This window comes from Amblyomma mixtum, chromosome 1 (genome assembly GCF_055824585.1).
Source record: "Amblyomma mixtum isolate Tamu chromosome 1, ASM5582458v1, whole genome shotgun sequence".
Taxonomy (NCBI): domain Eukaryota; kingdom Metazoa; phylum Arthropoda; class Arachnida; order Ixodida; family Ixodidae; genus Amblyomma; species Amblyomma mixtum.
Window position 1 is genome coordinate 194,272,286 of NC_143012.1, and position 22,139 is coordinate 194,294,424.

Below are 22,139 nucleotides of genomic sequence, written 5' to 3' on the forward strand. Positions count from 1 at the left end.
ACGCTATCAGCAACTTCTCTGAAGTAACCGAAAGTTCTTGCGGAAAAATAATTTGTTCCCACAACAAAATCAGGCAAAACACCGGTCAACCTTAGTTGACACATAGTTCTCAAAAAAGGGTCACGCACATCTCGAAAAAAGAAAAACCTGTTTACAAGCTGGCGCAGGAACAGATGTCCTAGCCCAAGGCCACCATCTTTCACACGTCTAAACAAATTCGTCCGTCGGCACCGTTCCCAGGTCGATGACCAAACAAAAACAGCTAAAATGCGATGTATCTTCTGTACATTTGCCCGGGAACAGTGCAACACTTGCATGACGTACCACAGTTTGCTTAAAAAGAACAAATTACACACCGTCGCTCTCGCAAAGATTGACAAATGTGCCCCCTTCCATCTATCTGATTTTTCCCGTAGTTCGTTCACTTGTTCTTTCCAATATGCATCACTGTCCCGGTAGCAGTTTAGTGGCACTCCTAGGTATTTTGGGGGGATAGTTACCCAAGTCACATTTGCAAAAAGATCTGGGGTTGATGGCCAACCCCCATGCCAAAGTCCCTGGCACTTTGCCCAGTTCACTTTACTTCCGGTTGCTTTCCGGAAACTGTCAACTGACACAACAGCCTCCCGTATGCTCTGCTGATTCACAGCAAACACCGCTAGGTCATCCGCGTACGCTAGCAACTTGACTTCAGCTGCCTGCAACCTAAAACCTTGAACAGCCTCGTTCTTAATAATGCTCAAACATAGTGTCTCTATGTAAATGGCAAACAAAAGGGGACTGAGGGGGCAGCCCTGGCGTACCGAACGTTGCACCCGAATGGGGGCCCCCAGACTCTTGTTTATAATTAATCTCGTAGTGCAGCCGCGGTACGCCATGGCCACACCCTCTCGAATTACGGAACCTACATTCGCGTGGTCCAGAATACTGAGCAAAATTTCGTGGGCGACACAGTCAAATGCTTTTTCGAGGTCTAGTTGGAGGATGGCCACACATTCATTAGTCAGATCACAACACTCCAGAACCGATCTTGCCGTGTGTATGTTAGTCATAATTGATCTCCCCTTTATCCCGCACGTTTGATGAGGGCCGACAATATCCTGGATTACTGACTGCAGCCTCCTTGCTAGCACTTTCATTAATATTTTATAATCGACATTAGTCAAGGAAATTGGCCTGTAAGCTGTGACCTGCTGGAGCTTTTCCTCGTTATTTGTCTTGGGAATTAGAATAGTGTGAGATAACCCGTATGACAGCGGCAATCTGTTTATTTCATAGGCTTCTTGGAACAACGCAGTCAATATTGGCGCTATTTCGTTCTTGAACCCCTTATAGAAAGCTGCACTTAAGCCGTCTGGCCCAGGCGACTTTCCCATATTTAAACTATCGATTGCTTTTTCGACCTCGAGTTCTGTGATTGGCATCTCTAATCTTTTCTTCGTGTCCTCGTCTAGTCGTGGCATAGCCATAAGAAACTTTTCTTTGAACAAGTTTATGTCGACCTCCTGTTTGTTAAAAAGCTGCTGATAATATTGGAAGAAGCCTTGTCTGATATGATCGTCATCTGACGATAGCATGCCGCCCCATGCAATCTTATCAATATGATTTTTCTCTGCATGAGCCTTTTCCAATGCCAGTGCTCTTTTCGAGGGCGTCTCGCCCACGTTCCAGCTTTCCGCCCTTGCCCTTACTAACGCTCCTTGGTATCTGTCTTCTTCCATCAACGCAAGCTGTTCTTTTATTTTCCTAATATCTTCTATCCATTTGCCGGGTGCCTTACATTCTTGCTCATGTAGTTTTTCCAGCAAAGCCTTTAGCTGGGTTTCTTTAATTTTCTCCTGATACCGCAGGCAACTGGACCTATCAATGGCCTTTATTTTAATCTGTTCTTTGCACATCTCCCATTGCTTCCAGATTTCGTACAATGTGCCCGGCCTTACTTTAATGAGTTCATTCAGTACAACCCGTCTAAAGGCTTCATCGCTGAGCAATTTGTTGTTAAATTTCCATAACTCCCAGCTAAATGCATTCCTTCGTTTTCTGGTGCCGAATACGCATTTCACTAAGCAGTGATCCGTGAATGTCATGGGCACAACTTGGTATTCATTACATACGGGAATCAAATCCAGCGACACGTAAATTCTGTCAAGGCGCGCGTGGCTCGAACCTTGGAAGTGCGTGTACTGCACGGCACGCGCTCCCCCCAGGTACTCAGCCACATCTTCCATATTCCACTCGCTTGTTAACTGGCACAACACATCAGTACTCTTGTCTCTGAAGCCGCGTGTGCTGGTTTTGTCCCGAGCATTCAGTACACAGTTGAAATCGCCCAGCATTACAACCTGCCTCTCCGTACTTAACTGCTGCATAACATTCTCAAAAAACACTGCTCTTTCCTCAACAATGTTAGGTGCATACACACAAATAATGCGCCACTCAGCATTGGAATATGCAAAATCGGCTACAACACACCGTCCTGACAGACATGAGTAGTGAGCCTGTACAATCAGTCCGGGCAGCTTTTTGACAAACAATACACACCCAGCCGATGTCCCTACCGCGTGGCTCACAATGGCGTAAAATCTAGCCGTGAAACGTTGCACCATGCTTCCGGTCTCTTCCTCCCCATCAACCTTTGTTTCTTGTACGGCAAGCACGTCGATATCATGGTCACTTAGCAGGCGGTGTACTTGGCTCTGCTTCTTTTTGGCTGCCAGTCCCCTGACATTTAACGTGGCTACACTCAAAGGGGTTTCAGGCGCCATTTCCATAAAGGGTGAATAGACCGAAAGCATGGTGCTTACCTTCCTCGTCTAGCGCGCGACTAGACGCCGTCGTTGGAACCGCCTCCGTCTGGTGCGAGCGGCTGAACCGGCAGCGGGGGCGCTTTGTCCGCTGCACGCCTCTCCGAAGAAAGGTTTGGCCGCGGACGTAGTGTGGACCGCCGGGGTTGGACTGTTTTTGCTGGCGGCTCGTCGACACCGGGGGCTGTTGCCTTGTCACCTTCGAGATCGGTCTGTGTGTGGGGTCGCTTGGCTGGGGCTGTGACGCTTGGCGAACGAGTACCGCTGGTGTCCGGGTGCTCCTCACCGTTATCCTGCTCCATGTCGTCTGCCGGCTGAGGTGACGTCTCTTCGTCTGACCTAGGGAGGTCAGGTGCAGCGTCACTCCTCCCCGCATCGCTGGCAGCTTTGATGTCTCGAGCGGAGTCTCCCGACGAGTCTGTCTCCCGTACCTGCGTACGCTCTTCTCCGGTTCCCTTTGCCGCCTCCTCTGCCTCGACTACGTCCATAGTGAGCTCCGCCGACCGCTCCCTCGTTCCAGGTCCCGCGGCCGAAGCGTACGTGAGCACACAGTCAGCCTCCTCATGTCCGTAGCGCCTACATTTTGAACACCGGGGCACCTTACATTCGCGGCGGACGTGTCCCGTGCCTCGACAGCGTAAGCACTGCATCGCCCGCCCAGGCACAACGACAAGGGCTAATTCCCCGGCGACTCGCAGCTGGTGCGGTAAGTCATCTACCTTGATGCCCGGCTTCAATTTCAGGAGCACCGTCCTCGTGGTGGACCCCTTCTCCTTGACGCCTTGAACTCGCCACCTCTCCCGGGTCACTTCGGTCACGTTCCCAAAAGCCGCAAAGGCCGTCCGGATGTCATCATCTGCAACGCCGTGCAACATCCAGTGGAGTCGCAGCTTCACTTGTTGGTCTTCGGGATCGATGATGAGGCAGCGGCGGCCTTTAACTTCCAGTTCCTTGAACGCCGCCAGCTTCTTTGTTGCTTCTGTGCTGGTTAAGGTGACAGCCCACACATGGTTGATCTGATACGCCCCCAACGCCAAAACGTCGGGGAGCGCACCAACGTTGGCAAGGGCGTCACGGAAATCCTCGACCCTGTATGGCCTAACCCGCACATCTCCGTGCAAAAAAAGCGTGTTAAAAACAACGCGTCCGGTGGGCAAAGTTGGCAGAATAATCTGATAGTCGCTATCTTCGTTGTCCTCGAGCCTGTTTCCGCGGCTGGAAAGGGCCGCTATCGCCGCTCCGCTGGAGCTCATGATCCTGCGTCCGTCACGCTCGGTGGCCGGAAGTAGAATGTCGCTCGGCCATCCTGACACTGCTGGCAAACTCGATTTTAACACTATATACGTTGGCTGCGCAAAGAATCAAGAAAAAATGTGTGCCAGAAGTGGGATTCGAACCCACGCCCACATTTGTGGACCAGAAGCCTCTGTAAGCCCACATCACGCAGGCAAGGATTTTAACCTTGAGTCTGGCGCCTTAGACCGCTCGGCCATCCTGACACTGCCGGCAAGCTCGATTTTAACACTATATGAGTTAGCTGCGCAAAGAATCGAGAAAAAATGTGTGCCACAAGTGGGATTCAAACCCACGCCCACATTTGTGGACCAGGAGGTTCTGTAAGCCCACTTCACGCAGGCAATGATTTTAATCTTGAGTCTGGCGCCTTAGACCGCTCGGCCATCCTGACACTGCCGGCAAACGCGATTTTAACACGCGATTTTAGACCGCTCGGCCATCCTGACACTTTTTTTTTCTTTATTACCGACTTGGCCAGGCAAACCAAACAAAAATACAATGACATGACAATAAAAGCACAGGTCAGTTTCTAGCTAGTGCACGATGATAAAATGGGTTAAATGATTTTAGTTGGTCGAGGACAGGCAGCCACTCAGGCTGAGGAGCTTGCTGTCCGAAAACTTCCTGAGTATACATGATGCTCTCAATGAAATACTGATGAGCCGGATTCACAACATGTTCATGCCTGACATCCATTCGCGTACGCCATAGGCTGTGCATGCAGAGCAACATTAGTAGGTCGCAAGGCACTTCACCTGGCTCTGCACATGGTAGGAAGCGTATTCCAAAAGGAGTCAGGGGAAAATCTTTTTTCAGTGTGCGCTTCAACACATCCCAAAGAAAAACAGCGTCATGACAGTCGAGAAAGATATGTTCTATAGTTTCCACTTTCTTGCAAATAAGACACTCTACTGACCAAGGTACAAAAAGGCCTTTGCTTTGCAACCATGGCTTCACTGGGAGGGTTCCAGTATGCAATTGAAAAAAGAAAGAACGCACTGAAGGCTTCACCGGCATTCTTTTGACTCTTTTTAGCACATCCCTTTCGGGACCCAGAAGATAAGCACTGCGATAAACAGGCACTGGCAGAAACACATCAAGCAGGTACTTGTACATCTTTTTCCTTGTTACAATGGTTAGATACTCATCGGAAAATTTTGACCGAAGAATACCGACTGCTGCAACAAGTTCTTGCAAAAAAGCACTTAACCCACTCCGCCCTGCAGACATGGATGACACAACATAATCAGGCAGTGATTCTGACAATCGCACTTGTATAACAGTTCGCAGAAAATCATTATCTTGACGCAAGAAAAAGAATCTAGTGACTATCTGTCTCAGAAATAAATTTGACAACCCTAGCCCCCCGTTCCGCACCTTGTGGAACAGACTGCATCGGCTGGTACGTTCCCATGTTGACGCCCAAATAAATGTTGCAAACACTCTGTGCAACCTTTGCACTGAAGTCCTTGGCAAAGTTAACGCTTGCAGAACGTAAAAAATTCTCGCTACTAAAAACATGTTGCACACCGTAGCTCTTGCGAACATGGAAAAGTTGTGACCGCCCCATTTGCTTGTCTGAGCTTTGACTCGTTCGGTTTCATGGGCCCAATATTCTTTGCTTTCTCTGTAGTTGGTTAGCGGCACGCCGAGGTACTTTCCTGGCGTGTCTACCCACTTCATTCGACAGAATACTTCTGGCGTGGCCTGCCACTTTCCATGCCAAAAACCAAAACATTTCTGCCAGCTTATCGCACAGCCACTTGCATCACAAAAATTTACGGCTTCTCTCACCACTTCTTGCACGCTTTCCTGGTCTCTGCAGAACACTGTTATATCATCTGCATATGCCAATACCTTCACTTCATTATGACAAAAGGCGTAACCTCGAATGTTTTGCGTAGTTAACAGCTTTAAACAAAATGGCTCCAGGTAAAGTGCAAAAAGCAGTGGAGAAAGAGGGCAACCCTGCCTCACTGACGACAAGACAGAAATACTATTACTCAGGCGGTTATTAATTATGAACCTTGATGTACAGCCATCATAAACCATTTTCACACCATCAGTGATGATACATCCTACATTCACATGTTCCAAAAGCACGAACAAAATTTCATGCGCAACTTTATCAAACGCCTTATGCAGGTCCAGTTGCATCATGGCGACACGACCCTCCGTTGCATCACAGCATTCAAAGACACTTCTAGCTACGTGTATGTTAGTAAAAATGGATCTTTCTTTTATGCCACAGGTCTGGTGTGGGCCAACAAGGGTTTTAATTACTGTTTGGAGTCGCCCGGCTAGCACTTTCATATAAATTTTGTAGTCTACGTTAGTTAAGCTTATTGGGCGGTAACACTCAACTGACTGCAACCTACTCGGGTCGTCCGATTTTGGGATCAACACCACGTGGGAAGTTCGAAAAGACGGCGGAGTTAACTTTCTTTCGTAACACTCGCTTATTACACGCTGTAATGCTATTGCCATTTCTGTTTTCAAAGCCTTGTAAAGTGCGGCACCGAGGCCGTCCGGCCCAGGCGACTTGTCCAAGCTCAGCTGCTGTATTGCAGCTTCGATTTCTGCTGCCGTTATGGGCTCCTCAAGTACCTGCGCCAGGTCCTCCTCGACTCTTGGCATTAGCGACAGGAATGCAGTTTTGTAATGTTCAACATCAGGCGTTTTAAGGCTGAACAAGTTTTGGTAATATTCCAGAAACGCCCTTTCAATCACCTCAGATTCGGAAGTTACGTCATTGCGATAACAAATTTCCTTTATCTCTTTCGAAACTGCATACTGTTTTTCGTCGCTGAGCGCACTTTTTGTGGGCGTCTCCCCAAGCCAAAATCTTTCGCTGCGTGCCCTTATCACAGCACCTCGATATTTCGTTTCATCTATTAGTTCAAGCTTAGTTTTGGTCTCTTATTTCTTGTCTGTACAACCCCGGCTTGACGCCTTCCATGCTGAGCATGAAATCAAGCTCGGTACGAAGTTCCTTTTCTTGCTGTTTTTCTTTACGCTTTAAAACACATGCTCTTTCTATAGCGGCCACTTTCACGTCGCATTTAAATTGTTCCCACGTTTGTATAAAGTCTGTCTCTTTTTCTAACAAGCTTTTGACTGAGTCTTTTAGTTTCTTGCTAAACTCGTCATCCTCCAACAATGAGTCATTAAATTTCCATAATTCCCAACTAAACTTGACAGTCCTTTTCCTCTCCCCAAGTGTGATCACGACTAAAGAATGATCACTGAAGCTGACGTGCACAGTCTGGTACTGGGAACACAAGGGCACAACTTCAGAAGGAACATAAATTCTGTCCAGCCTTGCGTGACTAACGCCTTGGAAATGCGTGTACTGTGCTTGTTCTGAACCTTGCATTATAATGCCAATATCTTCCAATTCTGCTTCATTAATCATCTCAGACAGTAGCTCGGCACTCGTGTCCTGCAGGGTTTTGTTGCTTGTTCTATCTTCAGGTCTACACACGCAGTTGAAATCTCCAAGCAATAGTACACGCTTTTCTGTCAGCAGGAAAGGTTGAACACGGCGAAAAAATGCATCTCGTTCGGGAATTCTATTAGGTGCATATACACACACAGCTCTCCACTCTACACCAGAAAAGTAAAAATCGCATGCTACAATCCGGCCACTTTCACAGGAAAATACAGTTTCCACAGCGACTTTGCCGTTTCGAGTTAAAATCAGACACCCTCCCGACTTTCCTTTTGCATGGCACGCGCAAACACTGAACTGTGCACGGTAAATTTCTGCCATCGCATCTGTCAACTCTTCGCTTTCAATTTTTGTCTCTTGAACAGCCAACAGATCGATTTCGTTTTCGAACAAGAGACGTTTAAGCTGATTTTGCCTTCTTCGCGCAGAAAGACCTCTCACGTTCAGTGTGGCAATACGCAAGCTAGATGTTAGTTGAGGCGCCATCTAAATGGTTGGGATTCGCCGCTCTCAAAGTGACATCGGTTTGCAGCTCACCTCATCAAAAATCCTTCCAGCTTGCAAAGTACGGCGGTGTCAGCACTGAACCCGATCGAAGACCGGGTTACCAACACGAAGACCCTGCAAGGCACCTCCGCTAAGGCGGAGGGACACCCGACGAAGTCCTACGATCAGGAGGGATGTTCGGCTTGGGCTTGTAGGCCGCACGTCGAACAGGAGGCGCTTTGGGAAGAGGTTCCTCATGGTCCGTCCCGTCGTAGCTCGTCGCCTTGTCATCAGCTTCGTCGTGCGTCCTCTTCGCTGGCAAAGTTGACGCCGCGGGCATCTCCGTGTCAACGTCCTTCTCGTCGGTCGATTCCAAAACCGTCTCAGCTGCACCTACCGCAGCATCATCTGCTTTTCCCGCGTCCGCCTCAGTTCTGGTGTCAGGCACAGGCGGTTCTTCTGAGTTGGCAGCCTCATGTTCCGTGGGAAGCGTTGCTTTTTCTGAGGCTATGCTTTTCGGTACTGCGTCTTCCCGACTCTCACGGGTCGCCTCTACTGCGTCGACTTCGTCCATAATATGCTCCTCAGTAGTATCCCTACGACCAGGACCAGCTACGGTAGCATATGTTCGCACGCACTGGGCGTCGTCGTGGCCGAAGCGACGACAGAGCCCGCAACGTGGCACACGGCACTCCCGACGTATGTGTCCGGTGCCGCGGCACCGGAGGGAGAGCGGAGCCAGGAACGTGGACGAGTGCGACGTCCTCTCCAACACGCAGTTGGTGCGGTAAGTCCTCGATGGTAACGCCCACCTTCAGCTTCAATGTCACTGAGCGCGTAGTAGACGACTTGTCGACGCAGCCTTTGACTCTCCACTTGTCCCGAGTCATGTCGGTCACTTTTCCAAAAACCGCCAGAGCTGCCTTCACGTCGTCATCTTTCACGCCGTGTAGCAGCCAGAACAGCTTCAGCCTGACGCCCTGGTTGCATGGGTCAATGACCACACAGCGGTGGTCCTTGACGTTGAACGCCTCCGCCTGTAGCATTTTGTTTTTTCCTTCGTCATTGCAGAATGTCACGGCCCAAACATGATTCATCTGATATGCCCCGAGGGCAACCACTTCCGGCAGCAATGACAGACGCTCAAGAGCGTCACGAAAGTTTTCAACACGGTATGGCCTGGCTTGGACGTCGCCATGCAAAAAAACAGTATGCAAAACGCTCGAACCTGTTGGCAAATGCGGCAAAATCAGCTGGTAGTCCTCGTTCGGTTTGATCGTACACCTGATACCGCGGCCCGGCTGGGCCGCTAAATCCGCTCCTTGGGAGCCCATGATACACACGTCCGTCACGCTCGGTGGCCGGAAGTAGAATCGCCATCCTGACACTGCTGGCAAACTCGATTTTAACACTATATAAGTTTGCTGCGCAAAGAATCAAGAAAAAAAATGTGTGCCAGAAGTGGGATTCGAAACCCACGCCCACATTTGTGGACCAGAAGCCTCTCTAAGCCCACATCACGCAGGCAAGGGCTTTAACCTTGAGTCTGGCGCCTTAGACCGCTCGGCCATCTTGTATTTTTTTCTTTATTGCTGACTTTGACGTTGACAACAATATACAATTGATAAAACGTGTCAACCAGGCTTTGGCTGACACGGTATGCTAAAATGTTTTCATTTGCGTCAAAACGTCAAGCACATCAGATCATTCTGGTTGTTCAGGGAGTGCCCGATATACTTCTCTGAAATGTACAACACTTTGAATGAAATGTTCCCGTACAGAACGAACTTCCACATCAGCATGATTGAACTGCATTCTTGTTTTCCACAAGCTATGTAGGCCCCGGAGCATAATCGCATCGAATGGAATGCCATCTGCGTCGTGTAACGGTAAGAATCTTATGCCGTAGGAATCTAAGGGTAAGTCTTTTTTTAAAGTCCTCTGTAGAACATCCCAGAAAAAAAAAAAACTGGTCCCAACAGTCCAAAAAAACGTGTTCTATGGTTTCAGGTTTCTTGCATAGAAAACAGTTAGTTGACCAGGAAATGAAGATGCCTTTATCTTGCATCCATGTTTTGACTGATAATGTGTTAGTGTGAAGTTTAAAGAAAAAGGATTTGATTGATGGCGATACTGGCATCTTCTTCACTCTCTTAAGAACATCTGCTCCTGGGTCTCCACGTTGCGGGAAACGGTGCATTGGTACAGGTAGCATTATGTCCACTAAATCCTTATACAGTTTTTTCCTCCCTACATCACAAATATTCCATAGAAAATCGCACATGCAACATCCTATACGCGAGTACGACCTCTCGCAGATACCCTCTCACGGCCCCACCCATGCTTTGGCACGAACACACAAGAAACTCTGGAAGAAATCGACCTAGCCGAGTTTGCACTACGGTGCGTAGGAACATATCGTTTTGATCTCGGAGGTACATAAAACGCGAGACCACTTGTCTCAAAAATAAGTGTGCAAGTCCAAGCCCACCTTTCTTCACGGACAAAAACAAATTTGTTCGACTGGTCCTCTCCCAAGTCGAAGACCAAATAAAAACGGGAAAAACACGATGGATTTTGTGAATGTTGACCCGCGCTGCGCTCAGCACACTCATCACATACCATATCCTTACGGCAAGGAAAATATTACAAACAGTGGCACGTGAGAACATGGACAATTGTCGTCCTTGCCAAGCATCGGTTTTTTCCTTGACTTTCGCTGCTTGCTCATTCCAGTACCGATCAGGCTCTCGGTAACAATCAAGTGGTACTCCTAGATATACTGTCGGAATGGTGGACCAGCGCATTCGAGAATAGTAGTCGGGCGTGACTTCCCAACTGCCGTGCCAGTACCCGTAGCTTTTTTCCCAGTTGATCTGAGCCCCAGTGGATCTACAGAATTTGTGTACTACATCTGTGGCTTCATAAACACTCTTTCTATTTGAACAGAAAACTGCAATGTCATCGGCATATGCCAATATTTTCACTTGCGCTGACTGCAGCCTGAAGCCCATTATGCGGTCGTTATTCTGAATAGCCAGGCAAAGTGGCTCAAGGTAGGCCGCGAATAGCAAGGGTGACAAAGGACAACCCTGCCTCACAGAAGACCGCACTTGGAGGCTCTCTGTGAGGTCTCCGTTGACAACAATTCGAGTTTTCGAGTTGTACAATTTGCGTAGGCCATTTTCACGCCCTCTGTTATTATCTCGCCCACATTCGAGTAATCTAATATGGCCAAGAGTACTTCATGGGAAACACGATCAAAGGCTTTTGCCAGATCCAGCTGCATCATCGCCACTTGGTCGTCAAAAGAGTCGCAGCATTCTAGCACGGATCGCGCTACGTGTATGTTAGTGGCGATGCTTCGCCCCTTTATGCCACATGCCTGATGTTCCCCTACCAGCATGGTTATGACTCCCTGCAATCTTTTTGCCAGCACCTTCATGAATATTTTGTAGTCAACGTTGGTGAGGCTTATCGGACGATAAGAGCTCACCAACAGGCGTTTTTCCAGATCATCAGTTTTTGGTATGAGCACAATGTGTGAAGTTGTGAAGGACATGGGAACACGTTTTGCTTCGTAACACTTTCAGCAGGACAGGAGCTATCATAGCTCTAAATGTTTTGTAGAAAGCAGCCCCCAGGCAGTCTGGACCTGGAGCTTTACCAATTGGTAATGTGTCTATCGCGTGCTCTATTTCGTTCACGGAAATCGGTTGCCCAAGACGCGTTTTCACTTGTTCGTCAAGTTTCGGCATGAACGGTAGAAATTCACTGTAAAACTTTTCTTCAGCTTTTCGCGAATGACCCAGTACGTCTTTGAAGTGGTCACAGATTACGCGCTTGATAACATTGCTGTCTGCCAAAATATCTGCGCCGGTGCTTATTTGTCGTATTTCCTTCCGACATGCGTATCGTTTCTCATCAGACATAGCACGCTTTGTTGGCGTTTCCGCTGCCCACAGCTCCTCGGACCGTGCACAAATAACTGCCGCTCTGTACTTATCAGCGTCTATTCTTTCAAGCTGTGTTTTTACATCCCTTATTTCATTAAAACATGTTCCTGGTTCAGCGCTTTCTATACTGATCAGGAATTCAAGCTGATCGCGAAGCTGTGTTTTGGTTTGTTTCTCTGCGTACCTCAAGCTGCTAGATTTTTCAATCTCTCTTATTTTGACAAGCTGCTTAAACTCTTCCCACTCGGTAGCGTAGTTTATCCGTTGCGCTGCAAGTAGCTTCTTTAGCTCTTGCGTTAGTCCATTATTAAATCCCTCGTCTTCCAATAATTTAGAATTAAATTTCCACAAGTGCCAGTTGAAACGAGTTTTCTTTTGTTTATTTCCAAAAGTTGCTATTACTAGGGAATGGCCAGTAAAGGCAACAGGTTTTACTTCGTACATTGTACATAGAGGTACAAGCTCTGCTGACACATACAGTCTGTCAAGCCGTGCATGGCTATTTCCTTGAAAATGAGTATATTGCGGGCTCGTACCATATAAGAGTACATTGCCAGTATCCTCTAAATAGTGGTCGTAGACCACTTCTTTCAAGACGTCCACACTTTTGTCTCGCACCGAAGCACCATTTGCACGATCTGAGGCATGACAAACACAATTGAAATCGCCCGCTAATACCAGCACCCTGTCACAGTTTAAATATGTCTGGAAGCGCTCAAAAAACATTTTCCGGTCGGTCTCTACATTTGGTGCATACGCACAAATAACCCTGAAATTCTGGCCGCAATGCACAAAATCAATGACAAGAAGTCGGCCGCTTTCACAGGAGAACAAAGACTGCACAGTGATACCAATGTTATTCCTAATGAAGAGAACACATGCACATGAGGCGCCAACAGAGTGACACACGCATATAATCGAAATGCGTACGGAAAACAGACACCATTCGATCCGTCGCCTCCTTACTTTCAATCTTAGTTTCCTGAATTGCTACTACGTGCAGATCGTTCTCTAGAAGAAGGCGACTCAACTGGCATTGTCGCCTTCTTGCCCCGATGCCTCGTACATTCAAAGTTGCTACACGCAGTGCTTCCGTGAGATTGATCGCCATATCGAGTGAAAAAAAGCCCTTATCGCATGGTGTCTACCATCACGCCCGCACCACAAACCACCCACGCCCCAGCTCGGGTTCTACAGTGCAAAACTACGGAGGCGGTTTCCCCGCCTGCCGTGAGTCGGCCGGAATGTTCGGCTGCGGCTTGTAAGACGCTCGCCTCATACCTGCCGTTTTAGGAGGAGGCTCATCACCCCCACTGGCATCCTGCTGCGGCTCCTTGCTTGCGCTGTCATCATGCACCCGTTTTCCGGCCGTGACACTGGTTGTTGGTGGAATGTCCATGGGCTCAGCCACATTACAGGCGGCGCTCACCGGAGAGTCCCCATGCTTTGCAGTCGCGTCTCTCGTCACGACATCGTCAGCCTGTGCAGGAGCGGGAGGCGACTGCGAAGGAGTGTCGACAGGGCTAAGTTGCGCCTCCAACTGATCCGCCCGAGGAGCAGCCGACGCGATCTCGCTCGACACTGGCCCGCTCGCCGCTCTCGATGCGTCCTCCGCATCGGCCTCATCCATGAGCAGCTCTGTCGTCTCCTCACTGGTCGATGGTCCGGTGACGCTGGCGTACGTCCGAGCGCACTGGCTTTCCTCGTGCCCGAAACGACGGCAAGCACCGCAACGTGGGATTTTGCACTCACGCCGAATATGGCCTGTGCCGCGGGAGCGCAGGCAAACGGGAGGTCTGCCCGATACGACCACAAGCGCAAGCTCACCGGCTACGCTCACCTGGTGGGGCAAGTCGTCCACCTTGACGCCGGCGTTCAACTTAAGGGTCACCAGCCTCGTAGTTGAGCCCTTGTCCGACACGCCTTGTGCACGCCATCGCTCCCTTGTGACGTCCGTCACCTTCCCGAACGGAACGAGGGCAAGCCGCACGTCTTCTTCCGGTACGCTGTGTAGGAGCCAATGTAGCTTCATTCGGACGTCCCTGTTTGCAGGATCTATCAAAGACATCGGGCATCTTTCACTTTGAGCTCACCGATGTTGATAATCTTCTTCACAGCGTCGGCGTCCTTGAAGGTTACGGCCCACACATGACTCATGCGATACGCCCCCAGGGCGATAACTTCCGGCAGGAGCGAAAGTGGAGCGAGCGCATCTCGAAAATCTTCCACCCTGTAGGGGCGAGCACTGATGTCTCCGAGAAGGAAAACTGCGTTCAAAACAAAACGCCCTGTAGGCAAACTAGGCAGTACAACCTGGTACTCGCTGCCCGAGTCAAAATTCCTGTTTTCGCGGCCAGACATGGCCGCTGTAGCCGCTCCGACGGAGCTAGTCGCTACACGTTGTTACAACTCGGCATCCCACCGCTGCCACCACTGTTGGGAATGGTGCATCCCACCGCTGCCACCACTGTTACGACTTGGTGCGTCTCAGTCTGCTGCCTCTGTTCAGCAGACCTGAGCGAAGAACGGTCGATGCGACGGTTAGTGAACTGACGTTTATGTACAATATTTACAAGGCTTTTTACATTAATGTACAAGGGCCGTGAGCACAACGGGCTAGGACGAGGCCCTGCGGAGAGCGTCTCTCTGGCACGATGGCGTGTCTGCTGCCCGTCTGCTACCGCGTTTCAGTGCGGCTCTCCTCTTATAGCCGCCGGTGACCGTTGCGTTCCCCTGCACCCGGCGTTCCTCTGCTCCGATAAGGTCACGCCACAGGCCACCGCTCCGATTGGCTCGATCCGACGCTAGTGAGGAGGAGGAGGAGGAAGGGTCAGCCGGCCAGCCAGGATGACGCCGTGCCATGGCGGCAAGTCCGTGCCTGCTTTGCGCGACGGCGGGCGCACAGCTCTGGTTCCCAGACAGGCCAGACGCCATGAGGGTTCAGGCCCAACAGCACCCCCGCCGCCAGACAATGCGCCACGAAGACGAGCTGCTTCCGCGTGGCTCGGATGTGGGGCGCGCCCGAACACCAGGCTCCTCCCAGTTCCCGTCCGGTGTTCAGCCGCAGGTGGCTACATGCTCCTTTCCGTGAACAGGCCCCGCTCGCAGGACAGGATCGCTGTGCCTCCGCCTTGACGCCCAGGTGTCTGGAGCAGCTTCGCTCGGTCCTCCGGAAGAACTTGCTGCTCGGCACCGGTCGTGCATGATTCTGCACCTTGCCAGGAATCGACCGACAACAGGCAACACACAACACGAGCAAGTGCCCTCTGCCACCCGTCAAACTGCCAGACTTTAATGCCACAAAACTCGGCTGGCTACATTTATGCCCCCCCCCCCCCCTTTTGTTCCCTCTTCAGCAAGAGACACATGTGGGAAACAAGAACTCTAAAGTAATTAACCCAAAATGCCAAACGCATGTAACAAACGGAATGAATGAATGCAAAATAAATTTGGTCTCTTGAGATCACTCGGCCAGTAAAACACTCAGCTGAGTCCACAAATGAGGACATCAATTTTGACCCTATCAACGAGCGAACTTGACAGCTGTTCGCAAAGTGACAAAATATGTCACGAGAGGTCGAAGGCAGCCTTGCTGAGAACGCACGGCTTAGTGCGTCTACGTTAGCGTTTAACTCGCTTCTAACGGACGTCATACAATACTCACTACCGTGCAAGCTAATGTCCCTGCCTCTTTCGCTGTAGCTGCGCTTTCCTCTCTCTCCGTACTTGTCCTTCCAATTTCTACTGGAAGAACAAGACAAGAACAAATTATTTTCCCTCACTGACAACTTGTCCCTTTCCTTACGCTTCTCACGCCAGTCGCGGCGTTCAATTTTGACTGCGCAACGCTTCCGGTTGGACCGCCCTTTCTTTTTCTTGGCTCGTGGTGTCAAGTGAGACCCTTCACGAATCTTAAATTTTAAGCGCACGCGTCCTTTTCGCTCGGTGCAAGGTCCGCATCTAACCGGCCTTCTGATTTTACGCCTATTAAATGGCGTCGTCTCAACTCGCGGCTGTCCATCGCGATACCTGCACTTGGCGGAGCGCTGAGACGCTTCCTTCTGTTCAGTTAACTTGTTACCTCTGTCACTACGGCCCCGTACAATGTGTCGCTTCATGAGCCACACACACGTTTTCACAGCGCGCGCGTGCCGTGTTCTGTGGGACCGTGGTTTCTCCCGTGACCGCAGTGGAAAATGACAGCCTGCATGACAGCCTGTGCCCTCGCACATTTCTTTTGCTCCAATTCTAACGCTAGTTTCGGGGCTAACAAAGTGACGGACTCTGCTGCAGTCACTTTGCCGGAGACGCTGGTGCTTCCGATGGTGGCAACGCGTTTCTGCGCGCGTGCCCTGCGCGACGGCGGGCGCGCAGCTCTGGTTCCCAGACAGGCCAAACGCCATGAGGGTTCAGGCACAACAACGTCCGTCACGCTCGGTGGCCGGAAGTGGAATCCCGCTCGGCCATCCTGACACTGCCGGCAAACGCGATTTTAACACTATATAAGTTGGCTGCGCAAAGAATCAAGAAAAAATGTGTGCCAGAAGTGGGATTCGAACCCACGCCCACATTTGTGGACCAGAAGCCTCTGTAAGCCCACATCACGCAGGCAAGAATTTTAACCTTGAGTCTGGCGCCTTAGACCGCTCGGCCATCCTGACACTGCCAGAAAACGCGATTTTAACACTATATAAGTTGGCTGCGCAAAGAATCAAGAAAAAGGTGTGCCAGAAGTGGGATTCGAACCCACGCCCACATTTGTGGACCAGAAGCCTCTGTAAGCCCACATCACGCAGGCAAGGATTTTTAACCTTGAGTCTGGCGCCTTAGACCGCTCGGTCATCCTTTTGTTTTCTTTATTGCCTGTTTTGACAACGATAACAAACACACAAACAAACCGCTAAAACACGTGAACCGGCCTACGGTCAACGTGGTTGTTTAAAACTTCTTGAGGGCTACAAGTTCTTCCAGCACGCCAAGCCATTCGGGTAGCTCCGATTGGGCTCGGTAACATTCCCGCAGAAAGCACAACACTTTCAATGAAATTTTCTCTTACAGGTCGAATGTTTACATCGGCATTTCTCACTGACATCCTGGTTTTTCATATGCTGTGGAGGCCCCAGTAGCATGATGAGATCATAAGGAACATCTCGGTCATCTTCTAGCGCAAAGAACCGGATTCCATACGGCGTGATTGGCAGGTCTTTCTTTATTGTTCTTTGTAGAATGTCCCAACGGAATACCGGATCCCAACATTCTATAAACACATGCTCGACTGTCTCAGGCTTTTTGCAGAGCATACAGTTAACCGTCCATGGCACAAAAATGCCCTTTTGTTCTAGTCAGGTTTTAACTGGCAGAGTGTTAGTATGGAGTTTGAAGAAAAAACTTTTGGCGTTAAGATTTACTGGCATACATTTCACCCTTTTCAGACCATCTTGCCCTGGGCCTCGCAACTAAGCTGTCGATACACTGGTGCAGGCAGCATGCCATCCAACAAATCTTTATACAGTTTCTTTCTCGACACATAACTTAAATAATCTAAAGAAAAGCGCACTTTCAGCATGTTAAAAGCCGTGAAAACTTCGCGCCAAAATCCTCTTACGGCTGTCGTTCTTTTATCAGAACAGGACACCAAAAACTCAGGCAAAGCATTGCGCAGGCGCACTTGTACAAACGTACACAAAAAGGGGTCATTCTGGTCTCGCAGAAAAATAAAACGCGACACAATCTGTCTGATAAACAAATGCACAAGCCCCACTCCCCCTTTTCGAACCGAAAGAAACAGATTTATCCGACTCGTACGTTCCCATGTGCTTCCCCACACGAAAAAAGCAAACATTCGATGTATATTTTGTATGGTTACGCGCGACATGAACAATACCTGCAAGACATACCACACTTTTGCAACCAAGAAAAGGTTGCAAACAGTTGCTCGTGAGAACATAGATAGGTTCCGGCCATTCCATGCTTGCGTTTTCCTTCTGAGATTCTCTATTTCCCTATTCCAGTATTCCTCAGTGTCATTGTATTGGTCAAGTGGTAAACCCAAGTACTTTGAGGGCAGCGCTGTCCATCGCACATTGGCAAACACTTCAGGCTTTTGATCCCACTCCCCGTGCCAGAATCCAGATGATTTCTCCCAGTTAACACGGCACCCCGTTTTAGCGCAGAAATCAGCCGCCACTCTAACAGTTTCTTGAACGCTTTCTTTGTCTCTACAAAAAATAGCGACATCATCTGCGTACGCAAGCATTTTTACCTCCGTTGCTTCCAGCGCGAAACCGCGTATCCTTTCATTCTGTATCATGCTCAAGCATAACGGCTCAAGGTATAAAGCAAAAAGCAACGCGGATAATGGACAGCCCTGCCTCACAGACGATTTCACTGGCACTCTTTCGGTGAGATTCTTATTTATAATAATTCGCACTGCACAATCAGAGTAAGCCATTTTGACTCCCTCTGTAATAACGCTTCCTATGTTCACAAATTCTAGGAGATTAAAAAGCACTTCATGGCACACTCGATCAAAAGCTTTTGCTAGTCGAGCTGCATCATCGCAACTCGTCCATCAAAAGTATCGCAACACTCCAAAACACTTCTCGCCACATGTATATTGGTCGTAATACTTCGTCCTTGTATTCCACGAGTTTGGTGTGGTCCCACTAGGTATTTAATGACGCTCTGTGTCCTTCTCGTTAAAACTTTCATAAGGATTTTGTAGTCTACATGGTGAGGCTTATCGGCCGATAAGACCCCACCAAAAGCAGCCTTGCTGAGTCCTCATACTTCGGAATTAATACAACGTGGGCAGCTTTGAAAGATGGCGGCAATCGTTTTCATAGGCTTCTTCGATTACTCTATGCGGGACCTGACTTAGTTCATCTTTAAAGGCGTTATAGAAAGCTGCACCCAGGCCGTCGGGCCCAGGGGACTTCCCGGCATTTAACTGGTCAATTGCTTTCTCTATTTCTGTCATACTGATTGGAGCTTCAAGTCTTTCCTTCTCAATCTCATCTAATTTGGGCATTAATCGCAAATAGTCACGTTCTTCACTTGCTCCTGTCCTAGCAAAGCTTGATATTGCTAAAAAAAGGCGCGTTTTATCTTCTCTGGATCAGTGGTTTCTTCATTTATGTTCATTATTTTTTGTAGTTCTTTTTTCGAGGCATAGCTCCTTTCATCGCTCAATGACCGCTTAGTAGGCGCCTCACCCATCCATAATCGCTCAATGCGTGCCCGCACAACGGCCCCTCGGTAGTTATCTTCATTCGCCTGCTCTAGCTTTCTTTTAACTTCCTTTATCTGGTTCATGCATAAACCAGGCTGCGCAGATTCTATGTTCAGCAATAGTTTCAACTGGCTGTGCAATTCCTTTTCTTTCTGTTTTTCTTCGCGTCTTAGTATGCTTGCTCTCTCAATAGCTTTCATTTTTACGTCATTTTTGAAACCTTCCCACTTTTCCAACCAGCTTTCTGCTCCAGACAGATGCAATGACTTCAGTAAATTATTTACCTCGCAAACGAAGCTGTTGTCCAGAAGTTCGGCATTAAATTTCCATAAATCTCAATTAAATCTCACCTCCTTTAATTTTGATCCTAAGGTGAAGGAAACCATGCAGTGGTCAGAGAAGGATACTGGAATGACTTCGTAGTTTTCGCAGAGCGGCGCCAGATGCACCGATATGTATATGCGATCGAGCCTGGCATGGCTTTCACCCTGGAAATGAGTAAACAGTGCCTGACTGCCGGGTGATAACACGCAGCCAACATCTATTAAGTCGTACTCCTCTACGAGCTCATCCAGAACCTGCACACTTTGATCCTTTAGAGTACCGACTTTAGCTCGGTCCTCTGGCCTGCAAAAACAATTGAAGTCTCCCATAAATATAACATGTCGCTCTGTTTTCAAATACTGCTCGAGGTATTGAAAAAAAATTCTGCGGTCGGTTTCTTTGTTAGGCGCATAAAGACACACAACACGCCACAATAAATCACAGAATGAAAAATCCAGGATAACAAAGCGGCCACTTTCGCAAACAATGACTTGTTCCTCCAAAATCCCAATACTGTTACGTACAAAGAGCGCGCATCCCGCCGATGTTCCAACCGCATGAGCTATACAAACATTGAAATGAGTTCTAAAGGGCTGCACCATGCGGTCCGTTTGGTCCTCGCTGCTGACCTTCGTTTCTTGGACAGCAACGATGTCCAGCTCGTTTTCGATAAGTAGCCTACTAACGTGGCACTGCCTTCGCCTACTTGCCAAGCCCCGAACATTCGATGTTGCTACACGGAGGGATTTTTTAAAGTTTGCTGCCATATTTACGCTAGGACACAAGGACCGCACGGGGCTTACCTCGACAATCTGAGGTACGCCGCTGGCGTTGAAAACCGCGGCACTCGACTTTTCCGCCCCCGCAGCAAGATAGTAGTCCTCGTCGTTGTTTTGGCCCTTGATACAGTTCCATGATGCACGCTAATTGCAGTTTCGTGGGCAGGAACAAGACTGGCCCACGCTGCTACGAGGGCTCCGTGCCGCCCCCTCTGCGGTCGGGTGGAATGTTCGGCTTGGGCTTGAAACTCGGCCGCCGAGTAGCAGACGTCTTGGGAGGTGGTTCGACGCCGGCGTTGTCGCCCACGACGACTGTTTCCTCGTGCACTCTTTTTCCTGGCACTGCAAATGTGGTGTCCATGGTTTGCTCACCATCCTACCAGCACCCCGTCGACACTACTTCCAACTCCTTGCCGGAGTCTTCTTTCGCAGTCCCCGCCCCCGAGGGGGTGGTGTTGCCTTGATCTTGTTGGTCACCTTTGCTGACGGCGCCTTGAGTGTCCTCGGTGGCTTCAGCCTTGTCGCCCGTTGGAGACTGCACGGGCACATTCCCAGCCCCTCTGGAAGCCTCTTCAGCGTCTTCGTCATCCATAACGAACTCGGTCACATCGTTCTTTTTCGGCTGACCGGTGATGGTTGCGTAGGTTTTAACGCAGTCCGTATCGTTGTGACCAAAGCGCCGGCATCGGGAACAGCGCGGGACTTTGCAATCACGCCGTATATGGCCCTTACTGTTGCAGCGCAAACACAAGGGTGCCCGGTTTGGTACCACAACTAAGGCCAGCTCACCGCCCACACGCACCTGATGGGGCAGGTCTTCCACACTGACACCGGCCTTCAACTTCAGGGCGACGAGGCGCGTCGTCGACGACCTGTCGGTAATGCCGTAGATACGCCACTTCTCCCTGGTCACTTCAGTTACCTTGCCATAATTAGCCAGCGCAGCTCGCACATCATCGTCGCTAACTCCATGAAGGAGCCAGTGAAGCTTGAGCCTGACGTCTTGGTTGTTCGGGTTTATAACCAGACACCGACGCTCCTTCACCAGCATGTCGCCTTTAGCGAGCATGCTCTTCACCGCTTCCGCTGTCTTGAAAGTTACCGCCCATACATGGTTCATTTGGTACGCCCCCAGGGCGATAACATCTGGGAGTGCTCCCAGATTAGCAATGGCGTCTCTGAAATCTTCGACGCGGAAAGGCCGCGCTCTCACATCGCCGTGCAAAAATACTGTGTTCAAAACAATCTGACCTGATGGCAGTTGCGGCAGTATCACTTGATAATCCTGGTGAGCAGTGTCCAAAAACCTGTTACCGCGGCCCGACTGGGCCGCTGAACCCGCTCCGACGGAGCCCATCGAGACACGTCCGTTCGCTTCTGCGTCCGGAAGTAGAATCCTCGGCCATCCTGACACTGCCGGAAAGGCCCATTTTAACAGTATATAAGTTGGCTGCGCAAAGAATCAAGAAAAAATGTGTGCCAGAAGTGGGATTCGAACCCACGCCCACATTTGTGGACCAGAAGGCTCTGTACGCCCACATCACGCAGGCAAGGATTTTAACCTTGAGTCTGGCGCCTTAGACCGCTCGGCCATCCTGACACTGCCGGCAAACTCGATTTTAACACTATATAAGTTGGCTGCGCAAATAATCAAGAAAAAATGCGTGCCAGTAGGGGGATTCGAACCCATGCCCACATTTGTGGACCAGAAGCCTCTGTAAGTCCACATCACGCAGGCGAGGATTTTAACCTTGAGTCTGGCGCCTTAAACCGCTCGGCCATCCTGTTTTTTTTTTATTGCCGGGCTTTGAC

At 49.6% G+C, this 22,139-nt stretch overlaps 1 protein-coding gene, 3 non-coding genes and 1 pseudogene across 4 annotated transcripts; all 5 read right to left on the reverse strand.

Moving 5' to 3' along the window:
* Positions 1–4,180: 4,180 nt before the first annotated feature.
* TRNAL-CAA (transfer RNA leucine (anticodon CAA)) lies at positions 4,181–4,303 on the reverse strand. Its single transcript has 2 exons — positions 4,266–4,303; positions 4,181–4,226 (listed from the first exon to the last, which is right to left on the reverse strand). It is a non-coding gene; the product is annotated as a tRNA-Leu (tRNA).
* An 8,894-nt stretch (positions 4,304–13,197) lies between these two features.
* On the reverse strand, positions 13,198–20,688 carry LOC149370460 (uncharacterized; annotated as a pseudogene).
* Positions 16,532–16,654, reverse strand: TRNAL-CAA (transfer RNA leucine (anticodon CAA)). Its single transcript has 2 exons — positions 16,617–16,654; positions 16,532–16,577 (listed from the first exon to the last, which is right to left on the reverse strand). It is a non-coding gene; the product is annotated as a tRNA-Leu (tRNA).
* A 15-nt stretch (positions 20,689–20,703) lies between the features above and the next one.
* On the reverse strand, positions 20,704–21,684 carry LOC149370462 (uncharacterized). The gene has a single exon (XM_089577784.1). It carries the CDS (start codon positions 21,682–21,684, stop codon positions 20,704–20,706), a length of 981 nt encoding a protein of 326 aa, XP_089433910.1.
* Positions 21,685–21,804: 120 nt separating this feature from the next.
* TRNAL-CAA (transfer RNA leucine (anticodon CAA)) lies at positions 21,805–21,927 on the reverse strand. Its single transcript has 2 exons — positions 21,890–21,927; positions 21,805–21,850 (listed from the first exon to the last, which is right to left on the reverse strand). It is a non-coding gene; the product is annotated as a tRNA-Leu (tRNA).
* Positions 21,928–22,139: the final 212 nt, after the last annotated feature.